We start from the raw sequence: 26,708 nt of genomic DNA, 5'->3' as shown, positions 1-26,708 counted from the left end.
CTTCACATGGCTGCAGCAAGAAGTGCCAAGCAAAAGGGGGAAAAGCCTCTTATAAAACCATCAGATCTCATGAGAATTCACTATCACAAGAACAACATGAGGGTAGCCACCTCCATGATTAAATTACCTCCCACTGGGTCCCTCCCACCACATGTGGGGATTCTGGGAACTACAGTTCAAGACAAGATTAGGGTGGGGACACAGTCAAACTGTATAATTGAGCTTTAAGAGTTCTTTGTGTATTTTGGATAAAGTCCTTTATAATGTCTGTCTTTGGCAAATATTTTCTCAAAAACCTGTGACTTGTCTTTTCATTTTCTTAAAAGCATCTTGTGCAGAGAGACATTATTTAAATTTCAATACAGCCCATCTTCTCAATTATTTATTTCATGTATGTGCCTTTGGGTTTTTTTAATCTAAACAGTCATTGCCAAACCCAAGATCTTCTAGATTTTCTCCTATGTTATCTCATAGAAGTGTTATAGTTTTGCATTTTACATTTAGGAGTGTGATCCATTTTAAGTTAGTTTTTGCAAAAGGTATAAGGTTTGTGTCAATATTCACATTTGTGCACATGGATATCCAGTTGTACTAGTACCATTTGTGGAAAATACTATCTTTGTTCCATCATATGATCTTAGCTCCTTTGTCAAAAATCAGTTGACTATATTTATATCGGTCTATTTCTGGGCTCTGTATCCCATTCCATCAGTCTATCTGTCTATTCTTTTGTAAATACCACACTTTCCTCATTGTTGTACTTTTATAGTAACTCTTGAGTCAGGTAGTATCAGTCCTCAAACTTTGTTATTGTCCTTCAATATTGTGACTATTCTGGGTTTATTGCCTCTCCATACAAACTTTAGAATCACTTTATCAGTATCCACAAACAACTTTTCTGAGATTTTGATTGGAATTGCATTGAATTTCTAGATCAAAGTTGGAAGAGCTGACATCTGAAAATATTGTTTTCCTATTTATAAACATGGAATATTGCTTAACTTACTTGGTTTTTATTTTTTTTTAATCAGAGTTTTATACTTTTCCTCATATAGATCTTGAACTTTTTTTTAGATTTATACCTAAGTATTTAATTTCAGGGAATGACAATGTAGATGGTATCACATTTTTAATTTCAAATTCTACCTGTTCATTTTTGGTATATATGAAAAAGGTTGACTTTCATATATTAACCTTGTATCCTACAACCTCGCTATAACCACTTATTTGTTTCACATAGTTTTTTGCTGTTGCTGATTTTTTCAGATTTTTTACATAGATTATCATGCCATTTGGGAACAATGACACTTTAATTTCCTTCCTCCGAATGTGTATCCATTTTATTTACATTTATCATTTATCATTTATTGCATTACCTAAGGCTCCCAGTGTGATATTGAAAAGTAGTGGTGAAGGGGGACATCCTTCACTTGTTCCTGATTTAGTGAAAAAGCTTCCAATTCCTCACAGGTCAGTTCTTTGTTGATATTTTTTAATTGAGTTGAGGAAGTTTTCCTCATTCTTAATTTACTCAGAGTTTTCATCATGAATGATTGTTAGCTTCTATAAAATGCTTTTAATGCATCTATTAATATGATCGCATAATTTTTCTACCTTTACTTTGTGGATGTGATGGATTACATTAGCTGATTTTCAAACGTTGAACTAGCCTTGCACATTTGGGATAAATCCTACCTGATCATGTTGTACAATTCTTTTTATACATTGTTGGAATTTATTTGCTAATATTTTATTGGGTATTTTTGCCTCTATGCTTTTGAGTGATATTGTTTTGTAGTTTTCTTTCTTTGTAAGGCCTTCATTTTGGTTTTCAGTATTTGAGTATGCTGACTTCACAGAATAAGTTAAGAAGTATTTCCTTTGCTTTTATCTTCTAAAGGAGACTATAGAGAATTGGTATATGTTTTTTCTTTACATGATTAGTAGAATTTACTGGTAAATTCATCTGGGCCTGATGCTTTCTCTTCTGGAAGGTTATTAATTATTTATTCAATTTCTTAAATAGATGTAGGCCTATTAATATTGTCTGTTTTTGTTTAAATTTGGCAGATTGTATTTCAAGGATTTAGTCAATTTATCTAAGTTATAAAAGTTGTAGGCATAGAGTTGTTCATAGCTTCTTGATCATCCTTTTAATACCCTGTCTGTAGTGATGTACTCTCTTTTATTTCTGATGTTAGTAATACGTGTAATTTCTCTTTTTTCTTAGTCTGGTAAGAGGCAAATTAATTTTATTGATCTTTTCAAAAAACCATCTTTTAACTTATGGATTGTACCTATTAATTTATTGTTTTCAGTTTCATTGATTTCTGCTCTAATTTTTATTTTTTTTTCTTATGCTTACTTTAAATTTAGTTTGTTCTTTTACTGGTTTCTTAAGGTGGAAGCTTAGACTGTTGATTTTAGATCTTTTTCCTTTTCTAATACATGCAACCAATGTTATAAATTTTACTCTGAGCACTGTTTTGCTGAATACCATGGCTTTTGATAATTGTGTATTTATTTTTATTCAGTTCAAACTATTTTTAAATTCTCCTGATATTTCTTATATAACCCATGTGTTATTTAGATGAGTGATTCTTAATCTCCAAGTGTTTGGGACTTTCCAGCAATCTTTCTGTTCCAAATTTCTAGTTCATTTTCACTGTGTTCTGAGGTCAGACATTTTATGGTATCTATTCCTTGAAGTTTGTTCAGTGGTGATTTGTGGCTCAGAACATGGTCTGTCTTGCTGAATGTTCAATATGACTTTGAGAAAAATGTGTATTATTTTGTTGTTGGATGAAGTCATCCATAGATGTCCATTATATCCAGTTGGTTAAAGTTATTGTTGAGTTCCACTATGTCTTTACTGATTTTTTGTCTGCTGGATCTGCCTTTTTCTGATAAAGCAGTGTGGAAGTCTCCAGCTATAATAATAGATTCATCTATTTCTCCTTACAGTTCTATCAATTTTTGCCTCATGTATTTTGACACTCTGTTGTTAATCACATACACATTAAAAATTGTTACGTCTTCTTGCAGAATTGACCCCTTTGTCATTATAATTGTCCCGCTTTATCCAGGAAAACTTTCCTCATTCTGCAGACTGCTTGTCTGAAATTAATATAGCTACTCCTGGATTTTTTTTTATCACTGTTAGCATAGCATATTTTTCTCCATTCTTTAATTTTTATCTACATGTATATTTATATTAAAGAGGGCTCCTTGTAGACAACTGTATTTGTCAGGGTTCTCTAGAGGGACAGAACAAATAGGATAGATGTATATATAAGGGGGAGTTTATTAAAGAGTATTGACTCACATGATCAGAAGGTGAGGTCCCACAATAGGCCGTCTGCACACTGAGGAGCAAGGAAGCCAGTCTCAGTCCCAAAACCTCAAAAGTAGGGAATCCGATAGCGTAGCCTTCAGTCTGTGGTCGAAGGTCCAAGAGCCCCAAAGCTAAAGAACTTGGAGTTCGATGTTCAAGGGCAGGAAGCATTCAGCATGGGGAAAGATGTAGGCCAGAAGACTCAGCCAGTCTAGTCTTTCCACGTTCTTGTGCCTGCTTTTATTCTGGCTGTGCTGGCAGCTGATTAGATAGTGCCTACCCAGATTAAGGGTGGGTCTCTCCCAGTCCACTGCCTCTCCCAGTCCACTGACTCAAATGTTAATCTCTTTTGGCAACACCTTCACAGACACACCCAGGAACAATACTTTGCATCCTTCATTCCAGTCAATCTGACACTCAGTATTACCCACCACAACAGAGAGCTAGATCTTGGTTTTTGATCCATTCTGACAACCTCTTTTATTTTTTAAATTGGTGCACTTGAATCATTGAAAGCAAAGTGATAATGAATACAGTTAAATTAATAACTACTACATTTATTGCTGTTTTCTATTTGTGTGACTTTGGTTCTTCTTGTTTTTGTCTTTTTTTTCTTTTCCTTCTTTATTTCTTTTTAGAAAAAGGATCTCACCATGTTGCTCAGGCTGATTTGAACTTCTAGGCTCAAGGAATCCTCTCACCTCATCCTCTCAAGTAGCTGAAACTACAGGTGCATGTCAGGATGCCCAGCCTGCCTTTTGTGTTTAACTGAGCATTTTACAATGCTATTTTCTATCTTTTCTTAGTGTATCAGTTATACTTTTTTAAAACATTTTTTTAGTGGTAGCCCTAGAGATGAAAATATACATTTACAACTAATCCATGTCCACTTTCAAATAACACTATACCACTTCAGGGATAGTGTAATTCCTAATAACATAATAATTCTAATTTCTCCCCTCCATTTCTTTTTGGTAAGAACTGAACACTCTGACTTATTTCAAAATGGTTCCTTTTCTCCTCCTTCTTCTGGAAGCACAGGGAATTTTTCTCTGATATTCACTGTGAGAACAAGATTAAACTTCTAGAGGTAAAGCTCATAAAAGTATGAGAACAACCTCAATAACTGGGTCCTCCTGGAGTTCTTAACTCTCACAGTTATATACACTGAGCCTCTGGCATTTGTCAATTTTAGTTTAGGCTTTTCTACTCCAGCGCTGGCTGTGTGAAAGTTTAGCTCACATGCTTCTGTTCTAGCAAGTTGTGATCCTCTGTATTCACTTGTTGGTCTATTGAATTTGGGGGCAGTGCTTTATCCTGTGATCTCACTTCAACAGATCTAAAAAGAGTTGCTGCTTACTCAGTCTGTTCACCTTTTTACTAGTTGACACATTGCAGTGGCAACTTCCAAGTGTCTTAGATACCTGACCAGAAACTAAGTCTTGTCTTTTCACATATTTGAATAAAAGCCACTTGTCAATATACAAATTGTACATATTTTCTCACATTCTGGAGCTTGTCATTTTATTTTTATCAGAGTCTAAGTGAAAAAGGTTCTAAATTTGAGAAAGTACAACTTATCATTTTTCTCCTTAAACTTCTTCTTTTCGCCATAATCTAAAAAATTTTGCCTGCCACCAGTCACAAAGATTGCCTCTTGTTTTATCCCAAAAGTTTTTGAGCTTTAGCTCTAATTTTTAGGTCTTTGATTTATTTCAAGTCAATTTTTTGTGTATGGTAAGAGGTGAAGTTTTATTTTATTTACACATATGTTTAGTTTATACAATTTTGTTGGAAAGATTTTCTTCACCCATTGAATAGCCCTTTGTCTTACCATGTAAAGTGGCCATATAAATATCATTTTATAGCTGGATTCTCTGTTCTACTTTATTAATTGTATATATTTATCCTTTGGTCAATACTACCTTGTCTTCATTATTATAACTGCATAGAAAATATTGAAATTTATAGAAAATTAGTATATGTGCTCCAATTTATTGTTTTTCTTTTCATGGCTTGGTTTATTGTAGGTCATTTCCATTGCCATATCAATCGTAGAATCAGCTTGTCAATTTCTACAAAAAGATAAGTGGATTTTCGTTGGGGCTGTGTTAAATGTATGGATCCATTTGTGTAGAGCTGAAATCTCAATATTATGTCTCCCAATCCATGAAAGTGGGAAATGTCTCCATTCATTTCAATGTTTTTTGCTTTTCCTGAGTAATGTTAATTTTTATTGTGCACAATTGCACGTATTTTGTTACATCTATACATATCATGTTTTGGGAAACATTATATGTAGAATTGTCCCTTTGATTTCGTTTTCTGTTTGCTGTTTCTACACAGAAATCCAATTCATTATTAATTGACTTTTGTATTCAATGACTTTCAAGATTCATTAGTTTTATTATTTTGAAGATTGCCAGTACTCTGTATTTCTAGGCCAGATTGAGTTTTACTTCTTGTTCTTATGCGTTTATCTTGTCACAACCACAGTGTTTCCTCCTTCTCTCTAGGCAGTCATTCTGAGTTTCTGTGCACCACTGGGTTTTTGCCACTCCCCTCCTGTACTCCAGCACTCTATGACTCCCTCTGGTCAAATGTAGTTGTTTATCCATTGTTTTGGTCCTCTCTTGTGGTGGGAGACCAGCATTAGGCACCTCTAGTGCTGTCTAATGGGCCATCTTGTGGATGTCCCTTTATCATCCTTTATAATTATTTTTGTTTGATCTTAGTTGTATATTTTTATATTTTTTATATTTATGATAGATTTAATTTCAAAATATTTTAATTAGAATTACCTTTCCACAGAAAATATTTTTACCTATATTAACAAACCATGCATTTTGCTACCCCATTGGTTATAATCTACTGTTTTTAGATGTTGTTGTCTGTTTTTATTTCTGCTTGTTGTTGAGGGTATATTCTTTCAATCCCTTCAACACTCTTAGTGGTAATTAAATTTACATTTGGAGCTAATACATACACTAAATAATGTCAGAAGACAATAACTGAAGACAAAAATTATCTAAGCACCATGCTTCCAAAAATAATAAAATTAGAAAACAAAGGCTCCCATCTTTTCCAAAGAATATATTTTTCAAATCTATTTTACTAATAGATAAGGCATTTATCTTCTTTACTACTATAACATTTTTAAAATTTTAGAAAAAAAATTCTACTAACGTCTTTAGTGCCACAATCACATTCTTCACCTCGTTCCAACAATCCATTGCCACATATTCTCCTTTGTGTGTAGGTTGGCATTTCAAGAGGATTTGTCTGAAGACATGTAAGGCCATTATGAGAAGAAATATATTTAAAGTCATCCAAGCTACAGATGCTAAAATCCTTTACACCACCAGAGTACCTAAAATATAAAAATATGGGTATGACACAAATTAATGTTGTATATTTTTGTGTATCCCATAATATGGTGCTTTAAAGAGAGATTTAAAGAGCATTATTCTTCATAGAAGACAGTTAGCAAATCTTAAAACATACTTATTATATTAACATGTTTTAACATGTTTTTAACTCCACCAAGAATAATATATATTTTATTAAATAAATATGTGTGTGTATATATACACACACACACACACACACACACATTCCAAAATTCTTTTTAGTCATACATCTTGTTTTATACAAGATCTGGTATAGATACAGGGACCTCTAAAAGTTCATGAAAAAATAAAATTAAAATATGAAAATAAATATATAAACTTTATTTCTCAACATCAAGTTCAAGACACTTTTGTAAGCAATGATATCAACTGTTTAGTCCGGCCCTAAATAACTGAGGATCCTGGAAATTTAACTAGGTCAATGAAGTCTTTTTTACATTATTAACTGAAGAAAAATGAGTGCCCTTTAAAGAGTTTTTAAGATTAGGAAACAAATAGAAGACAGAAGGAGCCAAATCAAGACTGTAAGATGGATGCCTAATAATTTTCCATCAAAACTCTCACAAAATTGCTCTTATTGTTGAGAAGAATGAGCAGGAGCATTGTTATAATGAAGGATTCTCTGGTGAAACTTTCATAGGCATTTTTCTGCGAAAGCTTTGGCTAAGTTTCTCAAAATAGTCTCCTAATTGGCAGATGTTATTATTTTTTGGCCCTCTAGAAAGTCAACAAGCAAAGTATCTTGAGCATCTCAAAAAGCTTTTGCCATGACATTTGCTCTTGACTGGTTCACTTTGGCTTTGGCTGGACCACGTCCACCACTTGGTAGCCATTGCTTTGATTGTGTTTTATCTTCAGGATTGTGCTGGTAAAGCTGTTCCACCTCCTGTTACAATTCTTCAATGAAATGCTTCAGAATCATAATTTTTATTTGTACACAATTGCACATACTTCATTAATGTTGTATCTGTATACTTCCTGTTTTGGAAAACATTGTATGTGGAATTGTACCTTTTATCTCATTTTCTATTTGTTGCCAAATATACAGAAATCCAATTCATTGTTATATTAATACACTGATTGTGTATCCAATGACTTGCAAAATTCACTAGTTTTATTTGATTTTTTTTTCAAAATTGCTTCAAAAAAATTTCCATCAAAGTTCTGTTCTTATCTGATCTCCATCAAAGTTCTGCTCTTATCTGCTCTTATCTATCTCTGGACACAATGACTTTGGCACCCATTGAGTGGAAAATTTGCTCACCTTTAATTTTTCAGCCAGAATTGTGTTAGCTGAAACAACTGAAATGTCTATGGTGTTGACTATTGTTCATGCTGTTGTCAGTCCTGTTCAATGACAGCTCAAACAAGATGAATTTTTTTCCTTGCAAACTGATGTTGCTTGCCTGCTACAGCAAGCTCCATCACCAATACCATCTCATCCTTTCTTAAAAGGAGTTTTGGCCAATCGCAGTGGCTCACACCTGTAAACCCAGCACTTTGGGAGGCCAAGGTAGGCGGATCACCTGAGGTCAGGAGTTCAAGACCAGCCTGGCCAACATGGCAAAACCCTGTCTCTACTAAAAATACAAAAATTAGCCAGGCATGGTGGCATGCACCTTGCAGTCCCAGCTACTTGGGAGGTTGAGGCAGATGAATCGCTTGAACCCAGAAGGCAGAGGTTGTGGTGAGCCAAGATCATTCATGCCACTGCACTCCAGTATGGGCAACAGAGCGAGACTCTGTCTAAAAAAAAAAAAAAAAAAAAAAGTATGATATGGAAAATGCAATATCCCAGCAGGACTCTTGCAGAAATTAGAAAGCTGATAATGAAATATAGATGAATATGTAAAGGACCTAGAATAGCCAAAACAATTTGGGAAAATATTTAAAAACTCAGGGCACTTATACTACCTGATTTCAAACTCAGTGTAAAGCTGCAGTAATAGAGACAGTGTGCTTTCCTATAAGGATAGACATACAGGTTAATGAATTAGAATAGAGATTCCAATAATAAATTCACACATTCATGGTAAATTGATTTTTGACAAAATTGCCAAGACAATTAAGTGGGTAAAAGGCTACTCTTTTCAACAAATAGTATAAGAATAATTGTCACTCTATATGACAAAATAAAAATGAACTTGGACACATGTACAATAATTGCAAAATGTATCATAAACTAAATATAAGAGCTATAAAAGCATGTTGCATAAAAATTGATAAACTGGACTTTTGAATCAAAATTTTAAAATCTTCCTTCCAGAGAAGACAACTATAAAGAAAAAAGACAAGCCACAGACTACAAAGAAACAATTGAAAATCATGTATCTGGTAAAGAAACCATAGCCAGAATATACAAACAAATCTTGTAATTCATTAACAGCACAAAAATCTATATTTTTATTTTACAAAGTGGAAAAAAGATCTAAATAGGCACATTACCAAATAAGTTATGCAAAGGATATAAAGTATGAAAATATGTTCAAATCATTAGCTTCTAGGGAAGTGCATATACAACCTATATGAGATAATACTACATACCAACTAAAAAGACGTAAATTGAACATACTGAGCATATCAAGTCTTGGCATTGATGCAGAAAAACTAGGACTAACAGCTTAATTTTCAGGAATGGAAATATGGGGCCCCTTATGTATAAAGCAGGGAAAATTACTGTTAATGGTATTAAAATGAAAAGCTTTTTCTTTTTTCAGTATTCTCTCAGGTGTCATGGTGTTATTTGTTTGCTAGTCAGTGTTGTCCTAAATTAAAATTCTAAGTTATTAGCATGAATTTTACCATTTATCTTTATATTGTACAATGCCAGTTTTAAATGCAGGTATCAAAGCATTTTAACTCTTAAAAATTTTATTTTCAGTTGATGATAATTGTATATATTTATGAGGCACAATGTGATGTTTCAATACATGTATATATTGCAATATATGTATAAATCAAGCTAATTAGCATATCCCTCATCTCACATATTTATTATTTCTTTGTGATGAGAATGTTTAAAATGTGCTCTTTGGCAATTTTGAAATATATAACATGTTATTATTAACTATAGTCACTGCACTGTGCAATTTACTCTAAAATTATTTCTTTTTCCTAACCACAGTTTTGTACATTTTTACCAGTATCTTTCCATTCCCCATTCCCCACTCCCCACCCCCAGCCTCTAGTAACCACCATTCTACTCTCTACTTTGATGAGTTTGACAACTTAGATTCTACATATAAGTAAAATCATGCAGAATTTGTTTTCTGTGCCTGGATTATATTTCACTCAGCATAATCTTCTCCAGATTCATCCATGTTGTCATAAATGACAAAATGTATTTCTTTTTTAAGGCTGAATTATGTATAATATCACCCCTATATTTGAATGTGTCCCCTAATGTTCATGTGTTAGAAACTTAATACCCAATGCAACAGTGTTTAGAGGTGGGACCTTTACGAGGTGATTAGATCATGAGGGCTCTGTCCTCATGAATGTACTAATGTCATTATCACAAGAACAAGTTCATTCTCAGAACAGTGGGTTTGTCATAAAAGTGAGTTTGATCCCCTCTCCAGTACGTGTGTATGCTTTCTTGCCCTTATACCTTTTGTCATGGGATAACACAGCAAGGAACTCACACAAGATGTGGACCCCTCAACCATGAATTTATCAGGATCCAGAACCATAAGGCAAATAAACCTCTCTTCTTTATAATTACCCAGTCGTGGGCATTCTGTTTTAACAGTACAAATCAGAATAAGAAAAAAAAAATGGTACCAGTAGTGGAGCTATTGCTATAACAAATTTCTAAAAATGTAAAAGCAACTTTTGAACTGAATAATGGGTAGGGGCTACAAGAGTTTGGAGAAGCAGAAAAGTCCTAGATTGTCATAAATGGAGCATTAAGGGAGATTGTGGTGAGGGCTCAAAAGAAGTGAAGAAGTGTAGAGAAAGTCTGGAACTTCTTAAATATTACTTAAGTGGTTGTGATCATAAAATCGATGAAAATATGGACTTAAAGTTCATTCTGATGAGGCCTCAGGTGGAAATGAGAAGCAAGGTACTGGAAACGGAAGTAAAGGCCATCCTTACTACACAGTTGCAAAGAGTTTAGTGGAATTGTTTTGGCGTCCTAGGACCATGTGGAAGACATCCTGTGCTCCACAGATTCACTGCCCAGGGCTGCCTTGGGACTTTGCATTCTGGCACAGTGCTTCTCAGCTTCCTCATCCATGACTCAATTTAAGAGTGATGAACTAGGATATCTGGCAGAAGAAATATCTAAGTGGCAAAGTGTTCAAGGTGCTGCCTGGCTTCTTTTGGCTGCTTATAGTAAAATGAGAATGGAAATGATTTAAATATGGAATTTATCATTAAAAGAAGCAGAACAGACAGATTTGAAAACCTTTCAGGATGGCTATGTAAGAAATAAAAAAGCACGTTTAAAAAGGCAACTGTGACCAGACATGGTGGCTCAAACCTGTAATCCCAGCACTTTAGGAGGCCGAGGCGGGAGGATCACTTGAGGTCAGGAGTTCAAGACCAGCCTGGCCAATATGGTGAAACCCCTTCTCTACTAAAAATACAAAAATTAGCCAGTCATGGTAGCACGTGCCTATAATTCCAGCTACTCTGGAGGCTTAGGCAGGAGAATTGCTTGAACCCGGGAGGTGGAGGTTGCAGTGAGCTGAGCTCGCACCACTGCACTCCAGCCTGGGTGACAGAGTGAGACTCCGTCTCAAAAAAAAAGCAACTGTTTGCTAAAGAGATTAATATGGATACAATAAAGCCAGGTTCTATCCTGTTTAACCAGGAAGACAACAAGAGAATGACCCTGAAGGTATTTCTGAGATCTTTGAGGATGCCTCTCCCATCATCCCATCACAGGCTCAGAGCTCTAGAAGGGCTGAATGGTTTCAGAGAACAGGCCTGAGGTGTGCTCCACAGGTTCACTGCCCAGGGCTGCCCTGGGACTCTGCATTCTGACACAGTGCTTCTTAGCTTCCCCATCCATTACTCAAGTGGGCCCAGGTGTGGCTCAGCCACCTCTCCAAAGGGCACAAGTGGTAAGCCTTGACAATGTCCACATGATGCTAACTCTGCAAACCTGCAGAACACAAGAGTTGCCAGACCATGGTGACTTCCACCTAGATTTTTTCAAATAATGTCATCAACAGCCTGGGAGCCCAAGCAGAGACTTGTCACAGGGACAGAGCCACTGCAGAGAGCTCCCACTAGAGCAAAACCCATCAAGGCCATAAGAGTGAGACCATCACAGAGAGCTCCCACTAGGGAAATGCCTAGTGAAGCCATGGGAATGGGGCAGCCCCTGAGGCCCCAGAACTTTAAAGCCACCAGCTTGCAACCTCAGTCTGGGAGAGATGCAGGCATGAGACTCCAACCTGTGAAAGCTGCTGGGTGGACTAAGACCAGAAAGAAGCAAGAATCCTGATGTTTTACAGACTCAACCTCCACCCAAGGATGCCCAGGATGTAGGACATGGAGTCAAAGGAGGTTATTCTCCAGGTTTAAGCCAGTATTGTTTTTCCCTGTTGGGTTTTGGAGTTATGTGAGACCAGTTACCCCTTCCTTCTTGCCTATTTCTCTCTTTTGGAATGGGAATGTTGATCCTGTGCCTGTTCCTCCATTGTATTTTGGAAGCACCAAAAAACAATGCAACTTGTTAATTGCACAGGCTCACAGCTGGAGAGGAATTTGCCTCAGGATAAACCATGCCTAGAGACTTACCCTCATCTGACTTAGATTAGAATTTGAACTTCAGATTTTTGAGTTGATGCTAGAAATTAAGACTTTGGGGGCTATTGGAGTGAAATTAATGTATTTTGAATTGTGAGAAGGATGTGAATTTTGGGGGCAGGGTGAAATGCTATAGTTTGTGTCCCCCAACATTCATGTGTCAATTTTAATACCCAATAAATGCAACAGTGTTGGGAAGTGAGACTTTCAAGAGTTGATTAGACCATGAGAACTAATCCTTGAGGATGCTTCTATCATGCATGTCCTGAATGGACTGTCACAGTTATCATGAAAAGTGGTTTAGCTATAAAACCAAGTTCAGCTCCTCTCATATATGCACCTGTACTCCTCTTGCCCTTCCTCCTGCATGGCATGAGAAAAAGAAGGCTCTCACCAGACGCAGGCCTCCCTACCTTGCATTTCTCAGACTCCAGAATGGTGAGCCCAAATAAATCTCTGTTCTTTACAAATTAACAGTCTTGGGTATTCTGATATAGGAGCACAAAATGAACTAGGACAACCACATGTTTTTATCCATTCATCCACTGATAGACACTTAGGTTGCTTCCATATTTTGGCTATTGTCAATAACTGCAATGAACATGGTGGTGCAGATATTTCTTCAACATACTGATTTTAATTATTATTAATATATACCCAGATGTGGGTTTGCTGAATCATATGGTATTCTACTTTTAGTATTTTTGAGGAATATCCATATTGTTTTCCATAATGGCTGTATTATTTATATCCCCACCAACAGAGTACAAGTGTTTCCTTTTCTCCTCATCCTAGTCAACACATATATTTTTTTTCTTTTTGATAATTTCAATTCTAACATCGGTATTTCTCTAATTATCATTGATGTTGACTATTTCTTTATAAATCTATTGATCATTTGTATGTCTTCCTCGGAGAAATGTCTATTCAGGTCCTTTGCCCATTTTTAAATCGGCTTGTATATGTTCTTGCTGTTGAGATGTTTGTGTTCTTTAAATATTTTAGGATATTATTCTTTTATCACGTGTATGGTTTGCAAATATTTTCTCCAAGTCTGTGGGTTAGACAACGCCCATAGATGGAGTAAGATCTAGTGTTTGGTAGCAGAATAAGGTGACTACAGTTAACAATAATTTCTTGCATATTTCAAAATAACTAAAAGAGTGGAATTGGAACATCCCTAATGCAAAGAATTGACAAATGCTTGTAGTAATGGAAATCCTAATAACCCTGATCATTACGCATTGTATGCGTGGATCAAAATATCACACCTATATCATAAATATTTATGATGTATATATTTATGATGTACAACTATTATGTATCCACAATTAAAAATAAAACATGGATAGAACTGGAGATCATTACATTAAGTGAAACAAGTTAGGCACAGAAAGACAAACATCAAATGTTCTCACTTATTTGTGGGATCTACAAATCAAAACAATTGAATTCATGGAAATAGAGAGTAGAAGGATGGTTACCAGAGGCTGGGAAAGGTAGTAGGGGGCTATAGAGAGTGGGGATGGTTAATGGGTACAAAAAAAACAGAAAGAATGAATAAGACCTACTATTTGATAGCACAACGGGGTGACTACAATGAATAATAACTTATTTATATGTTTTAAAATAACTTAAAGAGTGTAACTGGGTTGTTTGTAACTCAAGGGATATAAATGCTTCAGGGAATAGACACCCCACCATTCTCCATGATGTGCTTATTTCACAGTACATGCCTGTATCAAAACATCTCATGCACTCCATAAGTATATACACCTACCATGTACCCGCAAAAATTAAAAAGAAAAAAGTTTGAAAGAACACAAGGAAGAAAGAAATTAATTAAAGAAACAACATGTCTATTTAATAAAGAAAATTCTTACACTGCTTTTGGCGTCATTGTGCAAACATCTCCTGAACAACGGCAGGTGTCAGTTTTGTCATAAGTTAATCCCAGATTAAGGCCAAGCAACTGAACAATAATGACAGTATATGACTCCAAGGATAAACCCTCTGTATACTAAATATAAGAAAAAGAAAAAGTTAACTAATAATTATAATCAGTTCTAAAATACAACAATATTTACTGAATCAAAAATTAGTATATGAAAGTAATTCTTAAAATTTATTAATGCATTCAAGATACCTATGTGGATGCAATTATAGTAGTTATATAAACTTTTTGATTATAGATTTATTAAACATGAATGAGTCCACATAATAGTTATATTAAGTTTCAAAACACTATTACTTAATGACAATATCAGCTATCTTAGCAAACGTCACAGTCAAAAACCCTAGTTTATGGCTTCTTTGAATTATTTTAAACAAAATGCCTTTAATAGTCTTCAATAGTTGATTCTACACTCCTTCTGTAGTAGGAAGCCTCTGAAACGGGTCCCAATAATCCCTGTCTCCTGGTATTCACGTCCTTGTGGAATCCCACTTTATTGCATATAGGCTGGACTTACTGACTTGCTTTTAACTGAATATAGCAGAACTGATGGGTCATCATGTCCAGGATAGGTTATAAAACGACTGGCTTCTTAAATTCTCTATCTTGCTCTTTCTTGCTATCTCTATCTTGCTCTTTCTTGTTCACTGTAGGGGAATCCAGCTGCAATGCCGTGAGGTGAACTAGTAGAAAAGCCCACATGAGTGATCGTGGAAACAGACTTTCTGAGGTCTGCCAACAGCCACACGACTGAGCTTGAATGCATATCCCCCATTAGTCAAACCTTAAGATAACTCCAGCCCTTGCTGACACCTTGATTTTGGCCTTTGTTGGAAATCTAGAGTTTGAACCATCCACTGAATTCCTCCTAGATTCCTAACCTACAGAACTGCATGTTTTTATCTGCTAAGTTTTGGTGTTATCTGTTATGTCACAATAGATAAACAATACATCCTCATAGGTATTATTGTCCTCCTGTACATCATTTCCAATGCTTATGTTTTCCTTTAAGAGTCCTGCTCAGATGACTATTTAGAAGACAATTAAAGTGTTGTTATATAGGAGAAAGAACACAGCTATCATCTGTTTCTAAGTAATTTCAAATTATTTTGAAGTTGCAGGTAAAATTGAAAACATTCGGAATAACTCAGCTCTTACATGCCTTAATTACTCACATGACATTACTCTGTTTATTTAAGTACTTCCACCAAAATCAATTAATTCTTCCACCACATAGCAAAATAATAAGGGCCACTGAACATCTCCAAAATACAAAAACAACAACATCATAGAAGAAAGTTAATTGATCTTGTAATGTAAAAAGGTAATTGGTTTCTGATGAACCAGAAGTAAATAATAGTGAGGGAGTGATAAGTACAGAGTAGTTCAGAGAAGACGGCCACAATTCACGGAGATGTTTCTAAATTTTTGGTTCTCCACATTGCCCTGGGTCGCTTATTGCTCACCTATACCCACTAACAGGTAGAAAAACAGCATGGCCAACATAACAATAAACTAATGCATCAAACGTTTCAGTACACCTTCAAAAAAGAGTAATTTCACTTCCTGGCCGACTGCTTGAACCCAAGCAATCTCTCCTTCCCCATCCCAACTTTTGATCAAAAGAAATTATGAGGAAAGAAGCAAGGAATAAATGGTAGGAAAGGCCACATTTTTACCTAACTTTGGTAGATCCCTATTCCCTCTACTACCTGTTAGAGGAAAAAGTTAGAATCCTCTTTTTTCCTCATATGTTAAGGAACCTCATAAGAAAAAATGATATGACAGATGAGTGCAAGCACCATAAAAAAAAACAACAAAATGAATTTCAAATCTACCCTTCTATACTCTGCTGTAAGACTGTGGGACTAAGATTCTGCAAACTACATTTCTCATATTTTTTTGTTACCAAATTATCTGCAGTTGAAAGAAAGAAGTGGCTTTCTTTTTCCAGTGGACTGTTGTTTCTGTCAGCACCATGGCCCAATCAGCAACATTTCGCTCCTAAAGTGGAAGTTTATTTCAGTATTTGTAGTTTACTCCAGGATCAATAGTTTCCTGACTCCAACTTCTTCCAGTACTATCAGAACCCATGTAATTATGCCCCTTCAATGTAGCAGTAGCTCGAGGCAGCACTCCTTCCTCCAGAGACCTAAATGCCAGTTGGAAGTTCCCTCTTCCGACCTCAATTTTGGGAACCCCAATTTTCCTTAGTTCTGGAGTGGTAACCATCATTTTATTATCTGTTAACTCATTATTCCCTTTTGACTTTTTTCAGATGTGAAATACCTGTATAACTAATTCTCTTTTCTAAATCCTTTTGAAATACGTAGTGTAGTATCTGTTTTCTTAATTTGCCCTGACTTACATAGCATTTGATAAGTGAAAGTCCTATGAGGAAAGTAAACTGAAAAACATACAAACAGAAATCAAAATGAATGAACCAGAACAGTAAAGAAACACAAATTTAAACTAATCATAATGAAAATTAAAAAGAAACTTTTTTAAAAAAGATATTGGGAGGGAAGTGACAGCAGCAAGATGGCCAACTGGAAGCCCCTACCACTTGTCCCCCCTACAAAGACAGTCAAAACAATGAATAAGCAACTACACTCTGGTGAAAATAACGAAATAAGGGTGCCAAGTATATCAAAGGAGAGCAGAAGCCCTGTGTAGCACAAAACTCAGGATAAGCTGCACGTGGTGGCTCATGCCTGTAATCCTAGCACTTTGGAAGGCCAAGATGAGTGATTCACCTGAGGTCAGGAGTTTGAAACCAACCTGGCCAACATGGTGAAACCATGTCCCTACTAAAAATACAAACATTAGCCAGGCATGGTGGTGCATGCCTGTAATCCCAGATACTCAGGAGGCGAGACAGGAGGATTGCTTGAACCTGGGAGGCAGAGGTTGCAATGAGCTGAGATTGCGCCACTGCACTCCAGCCTGGGTGACAGAGCAAGACTCCATCTCAAACAAACAAACAAACAAACAAAAAACACATAGAAACCCAGGATAGCCACACAGAGAACAGAAGAAAACATTTTGCCTCCACGACTGTGTCTCCCAGCTCCGATTAGTCTGGAAACAGGAGGGACTTCTCCCTGGGGAAAAAGGTAAGCAAAAAGACCCCAGCAGCCCCCATCACCACCTTGGACACCTAAAGTCCTCACCACTGGAGATTTCTATAGTCCTCATAGGTGCTGAACCCACCTGAAGGAGCTGTGCTTCCCCATGAGACGGATACGACACTGTGCCCTGTCCCCATGGCCTGAGCAACTACTCCAATCTGCTTGCTTGGAACCAGAACCACTGCTGGAGTGTGTCCTGTTCCGGAGGTGTCCTATTCTATCCATGATGCTTTGCCACTACTGAAACATCCCTGCCTGGTGGCCTGCCATCCCTGAGCCAAGCTGCTGCTACACCCTCCCCTGCGGGGCCAAGCTACTGTGGAGCTGCTCGGTCTACCCATCCTAGTCCCTACTGCCCTGCCTCTCCCCTCAGGGTCTGAGCTGAAATGTAACTCTGCCTCCCAGGGAAATGGTGACTTGGCTGCCCAGAGCAGTCCTGGCTCCGCTGCCTGAACTGAGGAGCCCAGTGCCAGCTGACACCACCACATCAACAAAGGAGGCCAGGCACTTTCCTGTACCAACAGAATATATACCACCCTACTCTCAGAGGTCACTGACGAGCCCTTTCCTCTTGTTGCCACTGCTGCTTCCATCCCTGCTGCTCCAAGTCCAGGGAGAGAGCACAGATCAAGCGCACTATCTGTGAGCATTATTCCAGGGATGGAAGGATGGTTCAATATAAACAAATCAGTAAACATGATTCAACATATAAACAGAACTGAAAACAAAAACCATATGATCATATCAATAGATGTAGAGCAGGCATTTGACAAAATCCAACATCCCTTTATGATAAAATCCCCTCAATAAATGAGGCATAAATGGAACATACTTCTAAATAATAAGAGTCATATATATGACAAACCCACAGCCAACATCATATTGAATGGAGAAAACTTGAAAGCATTCCCCCTAAGAACGGAAAAAGGAAAGGATACCCACTCTCACTACTCCTATTTGACATAGTACTGGAATTCCTAGCCAGAGCAATCAGGCAAGAGAGAAACAAATGGCATCCAAATTGAAAAAGAGGAAGTCAAATTATCTCTGTTCACTGATGACATGATCATTTACCTTGAAAACCCTAACAACTCCTCCAGAAGACTCCTAGACTTGATAAGCTATTTCAGTAACATTTCAGGATACAAAATATATGAACAAAAATGGGTAGCATTTTTATATACCAATAATGTTTAAGCTGAAAGCCAAATCAAGAAAACAATCTCATTTATAGTAGGCACACAAACACATACACATAAACACACACACACCCAGAATACTTAGGAATACATCTAACCAAGGAGGTGAAAGATCTTTACAAGAACTCCAAAACACTAGGAAAAGAATTGTAGATGACACAAACAAATGGAAAAATAACCCATACTCATAGATTGGAAGAATCAATATTATTAAAATGACCATATTACCCAAAGCAATCTACAGATTCAATGCAATCCCTATCCAATTATCAACATCAGTTTTTACAGAATTAGGAAAAAAAATCCTAAAGTTCATATGGAAACAAAAAGAGCACAAATAGCCATAGCAATTCTAAGCAAAAAGAACAAATCTAGAGGCATCACATTGCCTGAATTCAAATTATACTACGAGGCTATAGTAACTAAAACAGCATGGTACAAAAATAGACACATAGATCAATGGAAGAAAATAGAGAACCCAGTTGTACCTATTGAGTACAATGTTCGCTATTTGGTAATGGGCACACTAGAAGCCCAATCCCTACCAGTATGTAATACATCCATGTAACAAACAGGCACATGTATACCCTGAATCTAAAATAAAATATGAAATATTAATTTAAAAAATTTTCTAAGAGGATAGAACTTCTATTAAATGTTATTATGACAAAATACTACTAATAATAATAAGCATAGGGAGCAGAGTAGTCTTTTGGAGATGACAAATATGCTTATGGCATTTATTGTGGTGATGGTTTCACAAGTGTAATATTTATCTCCATGCTCAGCAAGTTGTGTACATTAAATAAGTACAGCTTTTGTATGTTGATTATACCTCAATTATGTGATTTTGAGATTTAATTAATTAACAAAGTTTTAAAAAATCACAAAGTAGATATTCTAGAATTTAAAAATTCAGCCATCTGAGTTGGTTGGCTTAATAGCAGATTTGAAACTGTTGTAGAATGGATAATTCTATTTAAGGTCAGATCAATAGAAATTATCTCAAGTGAAGCACAGAGAACAAAAAGGAGGAAAAATGAACACAGAGTGACCTGCAAGATGATAGCAAGTAATTTCACAAAAATATAATCACATCCCAGGAGAAAAGGAATTGGAGGATCTAACATTACTCCTTAACCAGGAGTAAATGTGCTTGATCTTTATGAAAATGCATCATGCGCTCATTGGCTTCCTTCTCACCCCATTCCTGACATACCCCTTGATTATGCCCCAAATTAGTAATATAAAAGCTATAAAATTATGAGGAAACTAAGTAATATATTTATGCATGTTTTAAAATATTTAGGAAACCTGTGCGACAGAGCAAGACTCCTTCTCAAAAAAAAAATATTTCGGAAAATTTGAAACATGAAAGTATTGAGAGCAAACCAGATAATCACCTACCAGAGCAACTGCAGCAGCAAAATCCTTATTACATACTTGCCCAGGAAATGTGGCTCCTATTAAGGTGGGAAGTTTCCTGTAGCTGAAAAATAACTTTTTCCATAAGTGAATTTGAAAGTGGTATTATTGATAAGTTTCATAGCAGCAAACATTATCAAACAATTACTATCTCTCAAACACCATTCTACTTTGAATTATACCATAAATACATTTCTATCAAAGTTTCAATGTTAAGAATATTTCAACATACACTTTTCACTTTTGAATTTGATAAATATCCAGAAATATAACTGGGATAAGGCCTAACAATTTATGTAAATACTATTGCGCCAATGATTATAGTTTTTATTCTGGTTTCCTCTATATTTATAGCCCTGAAAATTCAAATTTCTATAACCTCCTCATTCATTTATTATTTATTTTTGACCAGATTTTTCTGCACATTAAATTCTAGATAGGAGGAAAATTTAACCCTTCATTATATTAGAAAATAAAAACATTAGAATTAACTAGAAGTAAGCCAGGAATGTAGAATTATGATAACCTGGAGTAAAGGTTCATAAACCAAAGGAAATCAAATAAATTGTAGCATTCACAATTAAACTTTTAGTTATTTCAATATCTTTTTTGGAATTTTACTTTTATTAATAACTTTATGTTGTTTGATAAAACATTTTAAGTTTTGCCTCAAGTTAGCTCCTTGAGGACAAGGACTCCTGCTTACATTTTTCACATTCCATAGTAACTATATTAAATGTGTAGAACACAATATATATAAAACAAATGCTTATTTTTCATAATGAACATATTAAATCATTTTGAGTTATTCCTTTAATGTTATAAAATGCAGAATACTACACTTACACAAGCAAGCATGCAATTTGATGTGGTTTAAAGTTAAGATGGTCCTTTTTCCATTCAAAAAATTGTAACAATACATCTTCAGCATGCCCTGTAGTAGAAATTTTGTTTTTATTTGACCAGATTTCAATTGAAGATATCATAACAGTCAATTGTAACTGGGTAAGCATCTAAAAGAAGAATATAAATTAAAAATTTTAAATGAACATTATATTACATTTTCTAAAAACACATTTGATACAGTACTTTGGTTATGGAAACTCTTCAACAGCACAGCAAACTACTATACACATCATTTTTATAAAATATATTTTAAAATAGTTTTTAAAAACTTACAGTGTTAACAAGGCCAATTATCTGAATAACCTTCTGCGTTACAGCATTTATATCAGAGCCCATGTAATCAAACTGAAAAAGATAAATGATTTTTAAAAACTAGTGGATGTAATTAATATATCACATCTCTTTCATTTTACAATATGCCATATTCTAAAGTAGCCATAGAAATCCACTCCAATTGAAATCCAGGAAATCAGTAATAATATGCAAATAATTATTTAATAAAAATATATAATAACATGATTTTAGGCAATGTTTAATGCACTCAATTTGTAGTACTATTTCTTTTTTATGAAAATTGAATACTGAATTTCTAAAATGGATATTTCAAGCAGTTCTCATTTCTATAATTATAAAGTAATCTTACACTGAAAAACAGTATGTGGAGAAAGTGAGAAAATCCTCAATGAGTGGATTACCATTAAAATGATACCGTATACTCCCCTTCCTGTGTCCATGTGTTCTCATTGTTCAATTCCCATCTATGAGTGAGAACATGCAGTGTTTGGTTTTTTGTCCTTGTGACAGTTTACTGAGAATGATGATTTCCAATTTCATCCATGTCCCTACAAAGGACATGAACTCATCATTTTTTATGGCTGCATAGTATTCCATGGTGTATATGTGCCACATTTTCTTAATCCGGTCTGTCATTGTTGGACATTTGGGTTGGTTCCAAGTCTTTGGTATTGTGAATAGTGCCGCAATAAACATATGTGTGCATGTGTCTTTATAGCAGCATGATTTATAGTCCTTTGGGTATATACCCAGTAACGGGATGGCTGGGTCAAATGGAATTTCTAGTTCTAGATCCCTGAGGAATCGCCACACTGACTTCCACAATGGTTGAACTCGTCTGTTGTGAGGTGGGGGGAGGGGGAGAGATAGCATTAGGAGATATACCTAATGCTAAATGGCGAGTTAATGGGTGCAGCACACCAGCATGGCACATGTATACATATGTAACTAACCTGCACATTGTGCACATGTACCCTAAAACTTAAAGTATAATAATAATAATAATAATGATACTGTATACTGTGTTAGAAACATCCTTTTTCACAACGTATTATAATACATGTTCTAATTTCTTCTTTTTCCAGTAAGCTCTTCCCATGTCTAATTGCTTAAAAATGCCAAGACTGTATTAAATAGCAAGGATGATATTAAGTATATGACATACTCAGTACAATAAGATATAAATGGAAACAACAAAAAGTTAAAAAGCGGAAGGGTGAAATTAAGGTATAGAGTTTACATTAGTTTTCTTTTTGTTTCTTTGTTTATGACAATAGTGTTATCATCAGGTTAATATAATATGTTATAAGAGAGTATTCGCAAGCCTCATGGTAACCTCAAATCAAAAAACATACAATGCATACACAAAAAATAAAAAATGAGAAACCAAATAATCACCAAAGAAAAAAATCAACTTCACTAGAGAAAGACAGGAATGAAAGAAAGAAGCAAGAAAAGACCACAAAACAACCAGAAAACAAATAATAAAATGTCAACAGTAAGTCCTCCTTACTTATCAATAACATTGAATGCAAATAGACTAAACTCTCCAATCGAAAGACATAGACTGGTTGAATGCATGAAAAATACTAGACCCATTGATCCATTGTTTACAAGAAACACACTTCAACTATAAAGACACACATAGAATAAACATAAAAAGATGGGAAAAGATATTCATGCCAATGGAAACCAAAAAAGCATGAGTTGCTACACTTATATCAGACAAAATAGATTTCAACACAGAAACTATAGGAAGAGACAAACAAGGTCAGTATATAATAAAAAATAGGGGTCAATTCAGCAAGAGGATATAACAATTTTAAACATATATGCACCCAGCACTGAAGCACCCAGGTATACAAAGAAAATTCTTTTTTTTTTTTTTTTCACAAAGTTGTAAGTGGCAGGGATATAAAGCAATTATTAGAGTTAAAGAGACAAATGGGCCCCAGTACAATATTATCTGGAGACTTCAACACCCCCATTTTCAGCATTAGAAATATCTTCCAAACAGAAAGTCAGCAAAAGAAAATCAGATTTAATCTGCACTATAGACCAAATGGATCTAATAGATATTTACAGAACATTTCATCCAACAGCTGCAGAATACACATTCTTCTCCCCAGCACATGGATCATTCTCAAGGATAGACCAAATGTTAGGTCACAAAACAGGTCTTAAAACATTCAAAAAATTGAAATAAAATCAAGCATCTTCTCTGATGACAGTGGAATAAAACTAGAAATTAATAACAAGAAGAATTTTGGAAACTATACGAATGCATGGAAATTAAACAACATGATCCTGAATGACCAGTGGGTCAATGAAGAAATTAAGAATGAAATTGAAATTTTTCTTGAAACAAATGATAATGGAAATACAACATACCAAAATCTATGGGATATAACAAAAGCAGTACTAACAGGGAAGTTTATAGCTGTAAGTGCCTACATCAAAAAAGAGTGAACAGGCAACCTACAGAATGGGAGAAAATTTTTGCAATCTATCCATCTGACAAAGGGCTAATATCCAGAATCTACAAGGAACTTAAATAAATTTACAAGAAAAAAAAAAAACATCAAAAAGTGGGCAAAGTATATGAACAGACACTTCTCAAAATAAGGCATTAATGCGGCCAAGAAACATGAAGAAAAGCTCATCATCACTGGTCATAAGAGAAATGCAAATCAAAACCATAATGAGATACCCTCTCACGCCAGTTAGAATGGCAATTATTAAAAAGTCAGGAAACAACAGATGCTAGCAAGGCTGTGGAGAAACAGGAATGCTTTTACACTGTTGATGGGAGTGTAAATTAATTCAATCATTGTGGAAGACAGTGTGGCGATTCCTCAGGGATCTAGATCCCAAAATACCATTTGACCCAGCAATCTCATTACTGGGTATATACCCAAAGGATTATAAATCATGCTACTATAAAGACACATGCACACGTATGTTTATTGCAGCACTACTTACAATAGCAAAGACTTGGAACCAACCCAAATGCCCCTCAATGATAGACTGGATAAAGAAAATGTGACACATATACACCATGGAATACTATGCAGCCATAAAAAGAATTAGTTTATTTCCTTTGCAGGGACATGGATGAAGGTGGAAACCATCACTGTCAGCAAACTAACACAGGAACAGAAAACCAAACACTGCATGTTCTCACTCATTGGTGGGAGTTGAATAATGAGAACACATGGACACACAGAGGGAACATCACACACTGGGGCCTGTAGGGGGGGTTGGGGGCAAGGGGAGACAGAGCATTAGGACAAATACCTAATGTATGCGGGGCTTAAAACCTAGATAATGGGTTGACAGGTGCACCAAACCACCATGGCACATGTATACCTATGTAACAAACCTGCACATTCTGCACATGTATCCCAGAACTTAAAGTAAAATAAAACATTTTTAAAAAGAGGAAAAATTTCTAATAAACAATCTAACAATGCATTTTAAACAACTACAAAAACAAGAACAAACCAAACCTAAAATTAGTAGAAGAAATAATAAAGATCAGAGCAGAAATAAATGAAATTAAAAGAACAAAAGATCAATGAAACAAAAAGTTGATTCTTTGAAAAGTTAAACAAAATTGAAAAACCTTTAGCTAGACTAAGAAAAAGAGAGAGAAGGTCCAAAAAAATAAAATTAGAAATGGAAAAGGAGACATTACAACTGACACTGCAGAAATTCAAAGGATCATTAGTGTCTACTATGAACAACTATATACCTATACATTGCAAAATCTAGAAGAAATGGACAAATTCATAGATACATAAAACCTACCAAGATTGATCCAAGAAGAAATCCAAAAGCTGAACAGATCCATAATAAGTAATGAGATCAGAGACATAACAAAAAGTCTTTCAGTGAAGAAAATACTGGGAACCGATGGCTTCACTGTTGAATTTTGCCAAACATAGAAAGAACTAATACCAATCCTACTCAAACTATTCCAAAAAATAGAGGAGGAGATAATACTTCCAAACTCATTCTACAAAGCCAGTATTACCCTGGTACCAAAACCAGAAAAGGCACATCAAAAAAAAAAAGAAAAAAGAAAACTATAGGCCAATATCTCTGATGAATATTGACGTACAATTCCTCAACAAAATACTGGCAAACCAAATTCAACAATGCATTAGAAAGATCATTCATTATGAGCAAGTGGGATTTATCCCTGGGTTGCAAGGATGGTTCAACACAACCAAATCAATCAGTGTCATTCATCATATCAACAGAATGAAGGATAGAAAAACATATAATCATTTAAACTGAAGCTAAAAAAGCATTTGATAAAACTCAACAAATTTAATAAATGATGCTGGGAAAATTGGATATCCATATGCAAAAGAATGAAACTAGACCTTTATCTCTCGCCATATACAAAAATCAAGTAAAAATGGATTAAAGCCTTAAATCTAAGACCTCAAACAAGGAAACATCAGGAAACTCTCCAGGACATTGGTCTGGGCAATGGTTTCTTGAGCAATACCCTGCAAGCACAGGCAACCAAAGCAAACATGGACAAATGGGATCACATCAAGTTAAAAAGCTTTTGCAGGCCTGGTGCAGTGGCTCACGCCTGTAATCCCAGCACTTTGGGAGGCCGAGGCAGGTGCATCACGAGGTCAAGAGATCGAGACCATCCTGGCTAACACGGTGAAACCCTGTCTCTACTAAAAATACAAAAAATATTGGCCAGGCATGGTGGCAGGCGCCTGTAGTACCAGCTACTTGGGAGGCTGAGGCAGGAGAATGGCGTGAACCTGGGAGGCAGAGCTTGCAATGAGCTGAGATCGTGCCACTGCACTCCAGCCTGGGCAACGGAGCAAGACTCTGTCTCAAAAAGAAAAAAAAAATTCTGCACATTGAAAGATGCAATCAACAAAGTGAAGAGCCAACCCATTGAATGGGAGAAAATATTTGCAAACCGCCCATCTGACAAGGGATTAATAACCAGAATATATAAGAGGCTCATCACATGACAAATGCTGAAGAGGATGCAGAGGAAAGGAAATCCTTGTACACTGCTAGTGGGGATGTACTAGTGGGGATGTACCACTGAGGAGAATAGTTTGCACTTTCCTCAAAAACACTCAAAATTGAGCTACCATATGATCCAGCAATCTCACTGCTGGGTATATATCCAAAAGCAAGGAAATCAGTGCATCCCTATGTTTCTTGCAGCACTGTTTGCAATAACTAAGATTTCAAAGGGTCCATCAAGAGATAAATGCATAAGAAAATGTGGTGCATATACACAAT

The 26,708-nt window shown here is 35.6% G+C and overlaps 1 protein-coding gene across 3 annotated transcripts in view; it reads right to left on the bottom strand.

Moving 5' to 3' along the window:
• LOC100432897 (disintegrin and metalloproteinase domain-containing protein 5) overlaps positions 1-26,708 on the bottom strand; it is a 133,501-nt gene that overhangs the window by 77,834 nt on the left and 28,959 nt on the right. For all 3 annotated transcript variants that reach the window (XM_002819025.5, XM_054561493.2, XM_054561494.2), the window contains 5 exons: positions 21,396-21,467; positions 21,063-21,229; positions 20,199-20,280; positions 14,391-14,527; positions 6,521-6,704 (listed from right to left, as the gene is read on the bottom strand). In XM_002819025.5, coding sequence (XP_002819071.3) covers positions 6,521-6,704; positions 14,391-14,527; positions 20,199-20,280; positions 21,063-21,229; positions 21,396-21,467 — 642 coding nt within the window. The remainder of the gene's footprint in view (positions 1-6,520; positions 6,705-14,390; positions 14,528-20,198; positions 20,281-21,062; positions 21,230-21,395; positions 21,468-26,708) is intronic.

Source organism: Pongo abelii, chromosome 7, assembly GCF_028885655.2.
Source record: "Pongo abelii isolate AG06213 chromosome 7, NHGRI_mPonAbe1-v2.0_pri, whole genome shotgun sequence".
Lineage (NCBI taxonomy): Eukaryota > Metazoa > Chordata > Mammalia > Primates > Hominidae > Pongo > Pongo abelii.
This window is presented reverse-complemented; position numbering and strand designations above follow the sequence as displayed.